Source organism: Nicotiana tabacum, chromosome 21 (assembly GCF_000715075.1).
Source record: "Nicotiana tabacum cultivar K326 chromosome 21, ASM71507v2, whole genome shotgun sequence".
Lineage (NCBI taxonomy): Eukaryota > Viridiplantae > Streptophyta > Magnoliopsida > Solanales > Solanaceae > Nicotiana > Nicotiana tabacum.
The window spans coordinates 27,217,999-27,234,605 of NC_134100.1; the positions used below are offsets into that span (position 1 = coordinate 27,217,999).

At 37.4% G+C, this 16,607-nt stretch overlaps 1 protein-coding gene across 1 annotated transcript; it reads right to left on the reverse strand.

Annotated features, from left to right (window-relative positions):
- Positions 1-12,678: 12,678 nt before the first annotated feature.
- On the reverse strand, positions 12,679-16,182 carry LOC107789407 (subtilisin-like protease SBT1.7). The gene is made up of 3 exons (NM_001325469.1): positions 15,626-16,182; positions 14,511-14,896; positions 12,679-14,334 (listed from the first exon to the last, which is right to left on the reverse strand). The coding sequence occupies exons 1-3, from the start codon at positions 16,180-16,182 to the stop codon at positions 12,971-12,973; spliced, it is 2,307 nt and encodes a 768-aa protein (NP_001312398.1). The 3' UTR covers positions 12,679-12,970.
- Positions 16,183-16,607: the final 425 nt, after the last annotated feature.

Here is a 16,607-nt window from a genome sequence, read left to right on the forward strand (position 1 = left end):
GTGGAACCCCACATTTGTATCAAATTAATGGAAGTTGGTAAACAAGCTAGCAAGATTAGAACACAAACAGTCTCTTGGACAACAACAACAACAACAACAACAACCCAGTATAATCCCACTTAGTGGGGTCTGGAGAGGGTAGTGTGTACGCAGACCTTACCTCTATCCTGGGGTAGAGAGGCTGTTTCCAAATAGACCCTCGGCATCCTTCCCTCCAAGAACTTCCCACCTTACTCTTGGGTAGACTCGAACTCACAATCTCTTGGACAATGAAAAGGAAAGAAACTAAAAGTTTACAAGTTTGAAACATTAATAAAGGCAAGTTCCTTCTCCGAAAAAAAAAAAGGATTAATAACGGTAAGAGTGGGACTAAGGAGAGGTAGAGGTATCTCAGATTCTCAATCATCAATCATCGTTTCTTCTCGCATCAACCATGAATGGAAACATTCCTTTTTTTTAAAAGGTGGTGTCGGATTCAGTTTGCATACCTCAATTATTTTGACGGTTACAACAACAACAAGCTTGGTGAAATTCCACAAGTGGGATTTAGGAAGGGTGAAGTGTACTTTGACCTTATCCTTACCTAATAAAGGTAGAGAGACTGTTTTCGAAAGAGTTTTGGCTCAAAAAAAGTGAAAATGAATTACTTTGACGGTTACATGTACTTAAATGATTTTGTTCACTCAAGATTAGACAAATGAAAAGAAATTCAACTGGCAAAATTGATTGTTCAATGTAGAAGCAATTTTCTTGATGCTGACAGCATAAGCAATTTTCTTATTATGTGATCACATTCTTGCAACTAGTAGTTCAACAAATTAGCATGTCTTATTAATTATGCAACAATAATTGATGTGGTGTGGCTCTGGCACTTATTGAGTTTTCAAAAAATTATTATGATAGGGAGGCGTGGAGCTAGATGCTCGGCTACGGGTTCAGCCGAACCTAGTGAGCTTTTGCTCAAATAGTATATTTGCGTTAAGAAATTCATTAAATATGCACAAATATTAAATTTAGAACCTTGAAGTCGTCGCTTCTAAAATCCAGAACATATAAAGTTGAAATTTTGGCTCCATTACTAAATTAACAAGAAACAAAGAATATACTCCTACTACCTTAGTAAGAGACAATGATTTTGATGGAATACAACAACAATAACAAATTCAGTTAGTTTTCACTAGTGGGGTCTGAGGAAGATAGTGTGATAGACCCTCGGCCAAAAGACAAGATGAAAAGAATGATTTTGATGGAATATTTACCAAAACCTCCGACGTGGTAAGACAAAGGAAAGCCCATGAGCTCCAATTTATTCATTCTAGCTAAGAAGCCCTGTTACTAAGTCACCTTTCTTGAATTCAGGCCGATCAGAAACCACGACTGTCCCCACACCATAAGTATCAATTGCCTCTTGCCACAAGTGAATAAGTTATGAGCTAATCGTCATTAAGGAAACAGAATTCTAAACCCCAAGTGTGGCAAAAAATCAGAAATAGCCTGATTTACAATTACTAACTAAAAATTAGTCACAGTTTCAAAAGTAATCGAAGTTTAATCACTTTTTTTTTCTAAAAATAAAATATGAACAAAAACATTCTTAAAATCCGGAATTCCAGCATAATATGCTGGAATTCGATTTTTTAACATGTGAGATTCCAGCATAATGTGTTGGAATTTTATAATGTGCGCAGGAGCTCCATAATCCAGCATATTATGCTGTAATTTTCTGTGTTTGAGCTAGAGTATTTTTGTCCAAATTTTATCTTCACATACAATAGTCATTATTTTTCAATGACTTTACAAACACTGCCTATTTTTCAATTAACAATTTGAAAACTAGCTAGCTCATGCTATTTTTACAGCGATTACTTACCGTAATGTAAATGTGAACAAAAGCACTCGTAAAATTCCGGAAAACTTTCAGAGCTGGAGTTCGAATTTTTCATATGAGATTCCAGCATAATGTGTTGGAATTTCATAATGTGTTGGAGTTCCAACAGAATATGCTGGAAGTTTATATGCAGGAGCTTCATAATCCAGCATAACTTTCCGTGTTTTAACTACGGTTTGTCCAAATTTTATCTCTGCATAAAATAGTGGCTATTTTTCGATAACTATGCAAACGCCGGATATTTTTCAATTATCAATCGAAAAACTGGCTAACCCATGTGATTTTTACGGCAATTACTTACCTCTCCAGGAGTAATGGCAACTGAATAAGTTTTGGCTTGTTGAGAGGAACTTTGGCTTTTCATCCTGTTTATTTGATATGGATCAATTGATACATAGAGATTCTTCACAATAACATCTTTAGACCCTGCCTCAACTGAAAGGGAAAGACTTTCATTCTTTATCTCAAAGTCGGACTCTTTTGGTGTACCACTTATGTTATTTTTAATTGCAATATACTTGTTGTTTACCTCCATAACTACAGCAGGAGCTAACAGGAAATAACCCTTTTTGGGGGATTTGGGAAAGAAAGAAGAAGCAGAACAATGTAGCTTACTACATTTTCAGACTATTTATCTGGTCTTTATTTATGGCAAAATACAAAATCAATCGATGCCGAAACTAGTTGTATTCCCTGGCCAAAAAGTATAATATATTATATATATATATATATATATGTCTGCAATTAATTATATATTTCTCTTTATTTATAGGTATTGTCAACCACCAAAAAATGTGGTGCACTGGATGTGACTGTTGCTCCCTTAACCAGAGGTCTCAAGTTGAAGCCCCGAGCATGAAAAAATCCTTGGTAAGGAGCGTTTCCCCCGAATGGGGCCCTATGCGGAGCGAATCCGGATATAGTCGCGCTCCAATGCGGGTACCGGACACCGAATTGGAAACCAAAAAAAAGGAGTCTGGAACCAAAATGTGGTTTTTTTTACTCAAACTACACAAATAGGTGGTAAAAAAAAGTTACATTTTTATATATAGCGCCACAATACCTAGCGCTATACATTAACAGTAACAGAACCGTTAATGTATAGCGCCAGGTATTGTGGCGCTATACTGTAAAAGCTAACATGGTCAGGTATAGCGCCACAATACCTGGCGCTATACATTAACGGTTCCGTTACTGTTAATGTATGGCGCCAGTTATTGTGGCGCTATAATAGATTTTCCTGGCCCCACCAATAATTTCGGAGTTCAATAATTCAAAAGCGTATAGTGCCAACGTTTTTGGCGTTATACATATATAAAAAAAAACGGCTAGTCATTTCCTATATAAAGAGGTTAGGATTGTATAGAAATTCATCCAAAAAAATTTGTTAACTCTTGTTGAAACGTTTATTGTTCTTAAATTCTCCAACAATTTTTCATTATGTCTGAAGAGCGTAGAATAAGAGTTTCATTATATTGGGTTGGGGGGTGAGGTTGTGATGGAGAATAATTCTGTGGGCTACAGTTTACCTGCTCAGTGTCATGTTAAATTGCCACTTACAATAGAGTACGATAAATTGATATCGTTATTATGCAAAAACTGAGTGTGAGGAAACGTTCAGTTATAGTTAAAGTAACCGGAAGATATCCGTATTCCGTCACTCCGCAAGGGGTTGTTTTTTACTCGGAGTTTAACATCGACGATGATGAAACTTTGAGTGATTTTTTGAGGACTCCGGACGAATGTCGGGAATTTCTTGTAATCACAATGTTGGAGATGCACGTGAAGGTCGAAGACGTTCCCAAAAACGAGGTTGTGCGTAGCAGAGATAACCCTCAGTCATCGGGTGGTTATTCTGGAGCAGTTTTTGCCAAACAGGTTCCGGATGAAAGAGTTTTCATTGATTTAAACTTATCACCGGCGGAGAATGAGCAACGAGAAAATAATTTATACCCTGCTTTCCATAATTCACAAGACGAGTGGTAAGTTTTAATTTTCATTTGTGTTAATTATGTATATTTTTGGCGTACTTGAATTTGTATTAACGTTCATATATTTAATAGGGGGTACCAGCCGGATATGAATTTTACAAGTGGACCATCCGGTAGTCATCACCTAATTGAAAACGTCCATCATGGAATTTCATCACATTACGACGTGTAAGTGAAGTGATATAAAACCATATGGATATCATTTATTAATTCAGTAGCTTATATTTTTGTTGGTTGTGCAGTGAAAACGAGCAAGTTGAACCACCTGTACTCACTCAATTGACGGAAAACGACGTATTACATCGGGATCTGGCAGATGCACAGAGTGAGGAACAGAACAGTGATTACGATAACAATGCCGATGAATCCGGAGACGAGACACCCTTTTTCGTGAGGATGGTGATGAACAGGATAAGGAGGAAGGACCTGATTTGAAGAGAGACCCACCTAGACGAAGAGTGTACGAGTTCGAAGTGTCGTTTCATTCAAGGGAGATTCCTTATATTGATAACTTGCCAGCCGTGCCGGATGTGGAAGCTCTCACAAGGGATTTTGATGAAATCCGGACAGCAATGTGGGATGAGTCTAGACCAACGGTGCTTGCAAAGGGGATGCTTTTTCCTGATAAAGCACGCTTAAGCAGGGCTTGTAAAATGCACAACGTAAAAGAGTGTCGTGAGATGCAGGTATGGGAGTCAAGTCCGATGGTATACAAGGTTGTTTGCCGCAGGTGGTTTTGGCCATGTAATTGGATGTTGCGTGCGACCAAGAAGAAGACAGGTATGTGGAAAGTGGGTAAATATATTCCCACCCACACATGCGAAATGGACACATTCAACGGTAATCACTTCAACTTGGATATTGACTTGATATCTCTTGTACTTATTCCGCACCTCGAAGAATCCATAAGGTATACAATCAAAGAGTGCATTACATCAGTGTCACGCCTCCTTTTTCGCCCGCGCCGCCGCGAAGGGGCGCGGAAGGGAGTTTTTCCAATTAAAGGACAATCGAAACGGGATTTATTTATTTATTTCAGAGTCGCCACTTGGGAGATTTATGGTGTCCCAAGTCACCGGTTGAATCCCGAATCGAGGAAAAGAATGACTCTATTTAACAGTTTGCGCACCAGAAATCCGGATAAGGAATTTTGTTAACCCGGGAGAAGGTGTTAGGCATTCCCGAGTTCCGTGGTTCTAGCACGGTCGCTCAACTGTCATATTCGGCTTGATTATCTGATTTTATACAATTATGAACTTATGTGCAAACTTTAAACTCTTTACCGCTTTTATTATTATTATTATTTTAACAGGGAATTACAACATTGTGAAAAACGTATCTCGAACCACGTCACATCAATGCACCCGTGGTTGTTGGCACATTTCAACTCTGTTGAGATTTGGATTTGGGTCACATAAATGTGCACGAGTTTAAGAAGACAACCTTATTAAATACGCGCCTAAAGCGACTAGCGTATCATTATTTTGGGTAGGGCCGTGAAATTTTGCTAAACGGCCCATCCCGAAGTCTAAGTATTTTAAAACAAATTATTGAGGGCCCCGCAACTTGTGCGTTTTATTGGGCGAGGCTCATCTCATTTATTTTTAAAGGATATCCTAAAGTGCCTACATTTTTTCTATTAGATTTGTCTCTAAAAATGAAAGAGAAAAGATCCTAATTTATTTACATGCTTACGAGTTGTTATAGTTGGGTTCCGAATATGATTCGTAAAATCTGAAAATGATGCAAGCAGGGCAATCCGTTGCCAATGCGGGCCCAGGCCCAACGTGTACGGTACAAAACTGGACCCGGGTCATCTCATTTACATGTTACTACCTAGTTACATCATACTACACATGCTCACAGTTTGCCAAATTAAAGAACTTAGCAATCTAATTTTAATCCTAAACTATTTATATGCTGAAATTAACCAGTAGTATCTAGCTAAACAATATTCCTACAAGTTCCAAAAAGGGCTATTTGTTTAATGAACTAACTGTTGAATGTTTAAGAATAGTCTAAATCAGCTAACATGCTTTTTGAGATATGATAATCATCAAACCATAGCGAACTAACTGAACAGAGCTACTACACCATTAGTCTTTTTAACTAGCATACATAGACAGTTCGTCCACTAAGCTACTGTCAGATGTTCCATTATATATATCAAACAACTACATGATTCTAATTAGAGGAAGTTAAATAATGTACATATACAACTAAAATTCAGAATATAACTAAGATAAATTCAGAACTTCAACTCTTCATTTCATATTTATGCTTCAGTTTCCATTCTACAAGAACCAGTGTATCAATTGTGTACCTGATATTGGAAGCAAAAGAAGAGGAAGATCAGCAGAAATGCAGTAGCATATAACAACAGCAACACCCAGCAACCAGTAACAACTAGCAATGAGAAACCAGTGACAGATTTTAAAATCAAGCAAAAATCCAGCAATAATCAGTGAAGTAGTAGCAAATAACCAACCAAACTCAAAGAACAAACCAAATAAAAATCCAAAAACGCCAACAACAATCAATGGGCAGAAACAAAGTGAACCCTTTTTAGATTGAAAAACCAGTTAATGTTTAACCCTTAGATTCTGACCCCTCTGTATATCCAGTGTATGCAGATTGTATATCGGGTGTATACTACTCTCTCTTTAGATTTCCAGAATGTTTTTTTTTCTATTCCGAAAAATCCTCAAATCTCTCTTAATATTCAGAAAATTTTTCTCAAACTCTCTTCAAAAATCCGTCTTCCAATCTCTCTCAATATTTCCGAATCCCTCCTTTAACTTCTGTCCAGCCATTTCTCTTTATAGCCAAACTAGCAGTACCTAAATTAATTCCACCATCTTCTACCCATCCCCTTTTAACTTCTCACTACTTAATATTTTGTCCCTCACTATATTAAACAAATATATTAGTTCCCACTAATACATATCTTTTCTTTATTTAATTCCATTATTCCCCATTACCGCATGCTTTGTCCCCCAATATATTAAACAAATATATTAATTCCCATCATTATGTCTTGTCTCCCACTACGTATTAAAAAATGTATTAATTTAATATTATTAGTACCTAGTGGACGGAGCACTCAAATTAATCATTTTTTAAGACTCATTTAAAATCCCGAAAATGCCCCTGAAACTACTGAAATTAACATTCTACCCCTGAAAATACTGCAATTTACCATTCTACCCCCATCAGCTATAACCAATTCACCTAATCAATTAACCAAAATGCAGCAGCTATAACCAATTTCTAATCAAATTTCATCAACAAATTTAAACTAGAAACTCAGATTATGTCAAATATCATCAAAACAAAGACTAAGGATTCAGGGAACCAAACCATATGATGAACAATAAAGAAACAACTAAAATCATTTTGATTGAACAACATTTTGTTAACAACAAACATACTTTCAGATTCAATAACAATAACAAATTGAACATAACAAACAAGTAGATTCAAATCACTAAACTCAATAATCAATTGAACTTCAAATTAAATCTAACAACATTACAACCAAGATAAAGGATTCAAGTGATTAAACTAACACACTTCTATATTAAAACTAAACAAGAACAAATGAATAAAAACAAACTGAAGAAATAATCAAGAAATGAAAAACAACGAACAACAAAAGAATCAAACATATACTGATTTCAAATCCGAGAATATCAAACAAAATACGGACAGAAATGAAACTTAAACCAACTAACCGGAAATGAACAACGACGAACTCGAACGGAAATGGAAAACTCGAACAGCAGCCTCGACTTACCGGATCTCGACTCAACGAAAACCCACCTTCTCTTTTAACCTCGACGAACTCAGAACGACAAACGACGACCTCGACGGATTGAACCTGAAGAAACGACGAGACAGCATGTTGTTTGGACGTGAGGCTGTATGTGTGTGTGTTGAGCAGCTGGTTGACGACTAGTGGTCGCTTGGATGAGGAGATGAAGCAACAGCAATGGACATGGAAGCTGGAGCTGGAGATCGACGGACGTGAGGGCTGCTAGTTTGGCGATGGTTTTTCCTGTGATTGGAGGGCTGCTAGCTGGCGAAGAAGAAGACACAGCAGCCGCGATTGCTTGGTTGTTGCTGGACGTCAAAGCAGCAGCGTGAGATGGAGAAGAAGAAGCAGCAGGTGAAGCTGGGGGTCGACGCAGCAGAGATGAAGAAGATGAAGCAACATCGATGGTGGTTTGGGTGGACGACGAGGGTCATTTGGAGGGTGGTCGTCGGACTGACGAAGAAGAAGACACAACAGTCGTGGTTGCTGGAGATGGCAGTGGGGTTGTTTGAAGTGACGTGGTCGCTTGGGTAAGGTGGTTCGTTTGAGACAATGGTGGGGAGGGGGGCAGCCATGGATGGTGAGGTCGTTTGGAGCTGGAGTTGGAGAGGTAGAAGAAGATGATGGAGGAAGAGGCAGCTATGGGACGTGAGGGGGAGCAGAAGTAGCGAGGGCATCCATGGGAGGGTTGAGCTTGGTTTGGAGAGGGAGAAAAAGAGAGGGGGGGGGGGGCGGCGGATGGCTTTTAGGGTTTTTAGGGTTGGGAAAAATGAAAAAATGAAAATGGGGGTTGGGATTAGTTTGGGTTATAGGGTGGACTGGGTCGGGTCGACCCAGTGAGGTTATTTGGTTTGGGCCTGGTTGATTTAAATTAAAAGGTGGCCCAATCCGATTTTCTTCTTCTTTTATTGCTTATTTTTTCTTCTTTTATTTTTTCTTAAACTAAAACTAAATTCTAAAAATCCTAAATTATCATATAGAACTAAACTAATTTATAAAAGTGCAAATTAACTCTCAATAACAATTAACACACAATTAAATAGCAATTACGATAAAATCACACAATTTGGAAATTAAATGCTAAAAATGCAACATACATTATTTTTATGATTTTTTGTTCTTGTAAAAACAAACTTAATTGCTCCTAATTGTAGAATCAAATCCTAAATGCAAATGCGACATATTTTTGTGTTTTTGTATTAATTTAACAAATAAACATGCATGGACAAATACAAATAATTATCAAAAATGCCACGAAAATTCTCAAAATTGCACACAAAGGAAAATTGTTTTATTTTAAATTTTTGGGAGTAATTCTCTCATAGGGTAAAAATCACGTGCTTACAATCAGTCCACCAGGAATATAGCTATACCATTACGAAAAGAAAGGCATTTCTCGGGCGTAAACGAGCATTTGAAATTGTATACGGTAATTAGGATAAGTCATTTGCATCTCTGCCAAAGTACATGGCCGCACTGCAGCTCTTTAACCCCGAGACAGTTGTTGAATGGAAGCTTGAGCAGAGTCCGGGAACACCAGAATACATATTCAATTAAAGTGTTCTGGGTGTTTAAGCCAGCAATTGATGGTTTTTTGCATTGCCGGCCTGTAATATCCATAGACAGAACTCATGTCTATGGAAAGTACGATATCAAGCTATTGATAGTCGTAGCAGTGGATGCTAATGGACAGATATTTCCTCTAGCTTTTGCTGTTTGTGCCAATGAAAGCACAGAGACGTGGACGATGTTTTTGAACCACCTGAAAGAGCACGTTGTCAAACAGCGTTCAGGTATTTGTCTAATATCTGATCGGCACGGTGGTATATTAAGTTCTGTGGAGAACTTGCCTGCATGGCAAGAACCTTATGCATACCACCGTTGCTGTGTGAGGCACTTTAAGGCCAATTTCCAGAAGGCACATCCCAACAAGGATCTACATGATTTGATGTGGATGGCAGCAACAGGCCACCAACAACATAAATTCCTGAGGCATATGGATTCTATCAGGCAAGAAGACGAGGCAGCCTATCGTTGGTTAATGCGACATGACCCTGAAAAATGGACGTTGCATGCGGATGGTGGCAGACGATGGGGAATTCTTACTACAAATGTGTCAGAGTCCTTCAACGGGTTATTAAAGTCAGCAAATGGAAAGTGTGCGTCTCCGGTCGCCAGCGCTCAATCAAGGCCGTGATCAAAGCATAGTCGAGCTGTATCCGGCCAATCCTAATAATCCTATATAATCCCATTTCCTCCAGGTAATGGACCACGCAGGGATGTAGAACGCGGGGAGGACTCAAAAACTCCCACAATAGATCCACTCTCCTAGCCCGGAAAGTCTGTGTAAGCAACTGTCCGTCCCATATATACTCGAATCTATGTTGGGGCTGTAGGGCTAATAGATCCAACGTCCGAGGGCCGGGATATATAGTCGCGTCCATGTCGTCAACTGTAAACTATCATTAAACTATCATTAATAATTATGTGTTTTTATTATAATTTAAATTCATATTTTTTAATAACTTAATTGTACAAATTATATATATATATATATATATATATATGTGTGTGTGTGTGTGTGTGTGTGTGTGTGTGTGTTTTTATTATAATTTAAATTATTATTTTTTAATAACTTAATTGTACAAATTATATATATATATATATATATATATATATATATATATATATATATATATGTGTGTGTGTGTGTGTGTGTGTGTGTGTGTGTGTGTGTGTGTGTGTGTGTGTGTGTGTGTGTGTGTGTGTGTGTGTGTGTGTGTGTGTGTGTGTGTGTGTGTGTGTGTGTGTGTGTTTTAAATTCATATTTTTTAATAACTTAATTGTACAAATTACTAATTATGTGTGTTGATTCAATTATTAACTTAATTGTACAAAGTTTGCATTTTCAAATACCAGTATAAGATACTTAAACAAAAAGAATTCTAAGCTAAAATACTACACATTACTACACTACAAGGCTCTAAATTTTACTACGCTATAATGATCTACGTTTTACTACGCTAAAAAGGTCTGGATTTTACTACGCTAAAAAATAATCTAAACTAAGCATAAACAATAAATAAATTTAATTGCAAATAAAATACAAAACTGAATAAAAAAACATATATATAAATCAGGATATTAACAGACAAATTTATTTTACTAATTTATATTTTATTAGAAAACACTAATATTAAATTCTGATAAATTTAACATGCTAGTTTCGAAAAAAAAAAAACAAACCGAAATAGAACACATACAAATCAAATAATATACATTATTATAAATGTTTCTACTTAAAATAAATCGATTTAGAATTTTGGCAAAACAAAAAGATTGAAATTTTGACTTCGGAATTGTGAATCAACAATAGCACGAAACTCTACTCGAATGTGAGACCATTTTTCTTCGAGTTTTATGTGTCGGGGGGACCCAAATATTTTTTTTTTTTACAGAAACAGGCAGAATCGGGGGGACCAAGAAGTGGGGAAGAGTTTTTAAAAAATGGGGGATGGATGGAATCGGAGAAGAAGACGGAGGGGTATAAAAAATCAATGTATAGCGCCACAATGCATGACGCTATACATTAATGCGCTATGTATAGCGCCAGGTATTGTGGCGCTATACCTGACCATGTCAGTTTTTACAGTATAGTGCCACAATACCTGGCGCTATACATTAATGGTTCCGTTGATGTTATATGTATAGCGCCAGGTATTGTGGCGCTATATATAAAAATGTAACTTTTTTTTTACCATCTATTTGTGTAGTTTGAGTAAAAAAAATCACATTTTGGTTCCGGACTCCAAAAAAAAGTATTGTCTAACACTATATATATTGTTGATTATTTTGGAATTCTTTTACACCGCACAATTTAGATAACTCGACCTCATATTAGGTCATGTCAAACGACCAAATAATTTATGACAGAGCCAGCATTGACAGCGATTTCTTATACTTGTCCACTAGTAATGTATTCACTCCGTCCCAATTTATTTATGTGAAAATCATTCCTTTTAATTTGTTCAAAAAGAATATCATCATTTTAAATTTAAAAATAATTTAATTTAAAAGTTCTCATTTATCCCTAATAAAATAATTTGTAGTGACACAAGTAATTTAGGTTTATTTTAAATCACTAATTTCAAAAATTTTTATTTCTTTTTTAAACTTTGTGCCGAGTCATATGTTGCCATATAAATAATAGGAATGGAGGGAGTAAGACTTATCAAATAGTGTGAAGGAAGAATATTGATTTTCATTTCTTCTAAGCAAAAATATAGATCAAAGAAGAAAACTATGGTGTAATTTATTGAAGCTTTTTACTGAGAAGCTTTGACGAAGTTGTCCATTGCCTTGACACTGCCACCCATATTTTATGGTAAGAGCGCTGCTTCAACATTCCACCTACTCGTTTGTGTACTTCATTACTTATAACCTATCTCGAGTGGTTAGCATTGAATCCATTATATTAATATAAAATTATGGGTTCATAAATACTATTTAGTATAATTTTAGTAATTCCTTTACATATATTTTTATGCTTTGCATCGAAATTTTTTGAGTTCAGATGAACCTGAAACCATTACATTGGATCCGCCCCTGAAAGACAAAGGGTCACCGGACCTTGTAAAATTCGACAGAAATCTTGTATATGTATATATATCTTGAAAATAATTAATTTAAAGCACTTGACACCCTAAACACTAAAAGCCTTTAGAGGATACTAATTCTGTAGAGAATATTATCCCTTCGCGTTAAAATCCTAGGTCCGCCTCTGCTGAAAGAGATGCCTTCTCCATAGTGATATCGTCCATCTAAAATAGATTTTACATCTATGTAGGCTGACAGAATAAGAAATTTTTTACACTGGCTGGTTACAATGAGTTCACTACAGACAATCACCGGTGTAATTGTATGTCACTTTGACCTGATTACTTAAAAAAATTCTATATTGTCAGTGCAAAAAAGTTAAGCTCATAGGAAATACTCTCAAATATTTGAGATCATATTAATTATCTTTAGCAACCAGTTACAACACATAACAATACAAGTTATTGAGCAAGAGTGTAAATGCAAGAAAACAAAAAAACTCCTAATTCTTGGATAATCACTGTACAATGAGCAAGAAAAGGCATGCCCATCTTCCTGAAGGCATACAGTTTTCCATCAAACTTTTGAAACTCAGCTTCCGAGTTTTTGCTGAGAACTTAACTAGATAACTAAAATAACTAAACAGAAGCTACATTCGACTCCGAGCTATCGATAACCTTTTCATATCCAACTAATGGCCACTGGACTACCAACTACATGCTTGCCATCTGACCACTCGATTCTACCAAACACATTCGTAGTTGATGGAGTTGAAGGAGCAGTGAAAGTCACAGTATATGACTTCTGCTCGTTCACACGAGTAAAAACCAATGTTTCAGGCTCAACCGAGACTTTTACTGAGTTGCTTGATGAAAAAACAGTACTAACTTTGTATGTTCCTGCTGGTCCAACATTAGTAAGCGTTCGTGTATATTTAACGGAGCTAGAACTGCTTCCACTGCCTGCAGTCATTTGTTCTAGAAAAACAACAGCAAATGAAGGGTAATTCAAATCAGTGACACTGTATTTCTTACTTGTTTCACAGTTGTAGTTTCTTCTAGCAATGCTATTAATCTGGATTGATGTGTAGTTCAAGGCACAGAGGAAATTCAGATAATCATCAGCCCTCAAGTCGTAAACAAGTCCGGGGTTTAGTGCTGCAACAGGGTCTACATGTCCTGCACCATGATCAAATGGTGTGGATGGCTTTCCCGTCGAGACATCTTGGAGTGCACCGCCGTTCTTGTACACTGTATAAGCCGTGGTCATAAGAGCCGAGCGAATAGCCGCTGGACTCCAATCGGGGTGCGCTCCTTTAAGCAAAGCAGCCAAACCACTCACGTGCGGGCAAGACATAGACGTGCCCGAGATAATGTTGAACCCGACACGTCTCGTGTCCTCGGCCAACCCTGTTGGTCCAACACCACCTGTCCACCCTGCGAGAATGTTAACACCTGGTGCTATGATGTCCGGTTTGAGAATTTCCTGCGTGATTGAGTTTGGTCCTCTGGAGCTAAATGCAGCAACCACTGGTGATGGTTTGATCCCCACCTTAGTTCCCTCGAAAAGAATTGTAGCGGTTGGATTAGGATCCGAGGTTAAGTATTTCTTGATTGCTTCCCCTGTCGTCTGACCAACTGTCGTTGCTGGAAGCAAATGGGCATCAGCCACCAGCTCATCCCCGTTGGCGGCAGTGTTAGCCAAAACCATACCGACCCCACCAGCTTCTTTTACCACAGAACCTTTTTGGACCCTGGGATTTATCCCGCGGTCACATAGAACAATTTTCCCTTTAACCTTCTCAGGAATCAAGGTACCCGTCATGCAAAGATTTCCATTTGTAGTATTACTAGCATTACCAGCGTACACAAACGGAAGCATTTTACTCAGCGACAAATCCCCTTTGTAAAGTGAAACACCAGAGAAATTCTTACCATTGCCAAGGCTTACATATGCAGGAAAATCACGGTCCAATGTTCCTGCACCCACAGTAGTTATCCACGGCGCTACATTGGACAAACTATAGGGACCAGGACCAGCGTTACCTGCAGAGCAACAACAACAATTACGTCTCAATCCCAAGCAAGTTAGAATCGGCAATATGAATGAATCTTCATTGTTAATGTCGCTCAGTTTTAAACTAGTCTGGTCTAGTATAAAATAAAATGTAATAATTAAGAAGTACTAGAAGTTCTTCATATTTTCCGACTAGCATAATTACCTGCAGAGCAAGAGACTAGAATCCCTTTCTCCATAGCAGCAAATGCTCCAATTGCGACGCTATCTCTATAATAATCTGAATTGCCACCACCAAGTGACAAAGAAAGCACATTCACATTATCATCAATTGCTTTGTCCATAGCTGCTAATATATCAGAACTAAAACAACCACCAATCCAGCAAACTTTGTACACAGCAACTCTAGCGCGTGTTGCCATTCCACGAGCAGTTCCAGAAGCATAACCAAAGAGACTAGCGCCCTGAACAATTGAACCAGCTGCAGTAGTAGCAGTGTGTGTTCCATGTCCGTCATCGTCCCTCGCAGATTTCGACTCTTTGGATACATCAACTGGACCCAAAGTGGTCTCATAACCTTTCGAGAAGTACCTATCAACAGACATAATATGATTAAGTAATTAAAAGTATATCTTATCTCTAATAGTTTTAGCTTTTAGATAAGTTGAGCACAACAGTGGCAGAGCCATGATATTTTTTATTTTTTTTTAAAATAATTCTAACAAGGAAATTCAAAAAAGTACAAACCTGTATTATCAATGGGATACACCAATTTACATACACAAAAATAATTCATTTTTAGCTTATTTGTACAGTACAACTCTGATGAATGGGATTTAACTAAACCCTCTTCAACACACTTAGCTATGCCAAAAGGGAGCCCCGTGCACTAAGCTCCCGCTATACCATAGCAGTATCCGGGTAAGGACCGGACCACAAAAGGTTTATTGTATACAGCCTTACCGTGCATTTCAGCAAGAGGCTGGTTTCACGATTCGAACCCGTGACCTTCCGATCATATGGGAGCAGCTTTACCAGTTACCACTTAGTTATGCAACTAATCAGACAACTCAACATGGTATCAAACCAAGCAAAAAATCCCAGATTCAAATTTCACTGCCAACTAGAGAAATCATAAAATTAATCAGACCAACATGCGAGAGGACGAGTTTAACATATAATAACAACTGCTACGTCCCAGTCCCAAAAAAGTTGAAGTAAGCAATATGAATCCTCGCGACCACAATTTGAGATATAATATAATTAACTAACTTAAAAATGTCTTGTCTCTAACCGCATAAACTTTTAGAAAAGTTTTACCTTGCACCAATTAATTTCCTATTGCAATTTGAAGAACTGAAATTGGTACCAGATTCACACTCTCCTTTCCAAGAATCAGGAACAGGTCCAAGTCCAGTATCATCAAAACTCTTACTTTCTGGCCAAACTCCAGTATCAAGAACCCCAACAATCACATCACTCATAGCATTTGATTCTGGGAAAAAATCAGCACTTCGATCAAGACCCAGAAAAGATGGTGTTCTTGTCGTGTGAAGTTCATATTTCATCTCCGGCAAAACAGACAGAATCCCACTTTGTCTCTCAAGTGATTCTGCTTCTTGAACAGTCAGTCTTGCTGAGAAACCATGTACAACGTTGTTGTAAACATACAACATTTCTGCTGAATCAGAAACTGATTTTAGTGATGAATCATACCAGTGTTTATGGTTTTCAAAACTCTCCGGCATTTGGGATTTTGCCACGTGTACTATGTAAGTACTCTTCTTATTACTACTACTTCCTATTGTTGCTACTGATAAATGGCATAGACATAGAAGAAGAAGAACAAGAACTACTAGCATTGTAAATCTTGACATTTTTTGGGGGGGTTGCTGTGTTTTTGCAAATCTTGACGTTGTTTTTGCTATGTAAATATAAAGGATGAGAAAGAAGAGTAAATATGAAGTGTGAAAACAAAGAAAAGAAGAGTGATGGGAGTGAAGATGGGGACGGTGGTTCTTGTTTGTTACTGCGAATGATTGTGTTTTCAAACAAAAAGTTTCAAAGTTCCAGCCTTGCAAAAAAAAAAGTGACATACAAGAAAAAGAAAAAAAGAAAGAAACAAAGAAACATTTCACATTCACAGGAGACATTTGTTTTCTTAACACAATCGATTAAGGTGTCGTTTGGAAAGCAAGTTATGTTTGAGATTATTGGGATTAGTTATGTTGGAGTTATGCTCGAATTAGCTTATTTGAGTATTATTTTTTATTGATTGTTTGATATGTTGTAATAATTTTGT

Coding starts and splice junctions, on each gene's coding strand:
- LOC107789407 (NM_001325469.1), bottom strand. CDS start 16,182: ATGTCAAGATTTACAATGCTAGTAGTTCTTGTTCTTCTTCTTCTATGT. Junction 14,897..15,625: donor AGGAAATTAATTGGTGCAAG/GTAAAACTTTTC, acceptor GTCTGTTGATAG/GTACTTCTCGAAAGGTTATG. Junction 14,335..14,510: donor TCTAGTCTCTTGCTCTGCAG/GTAATTATGCTA, acceptor GTTGCTCTGCAG/GTAACGCTGGTCCTGGTCCC.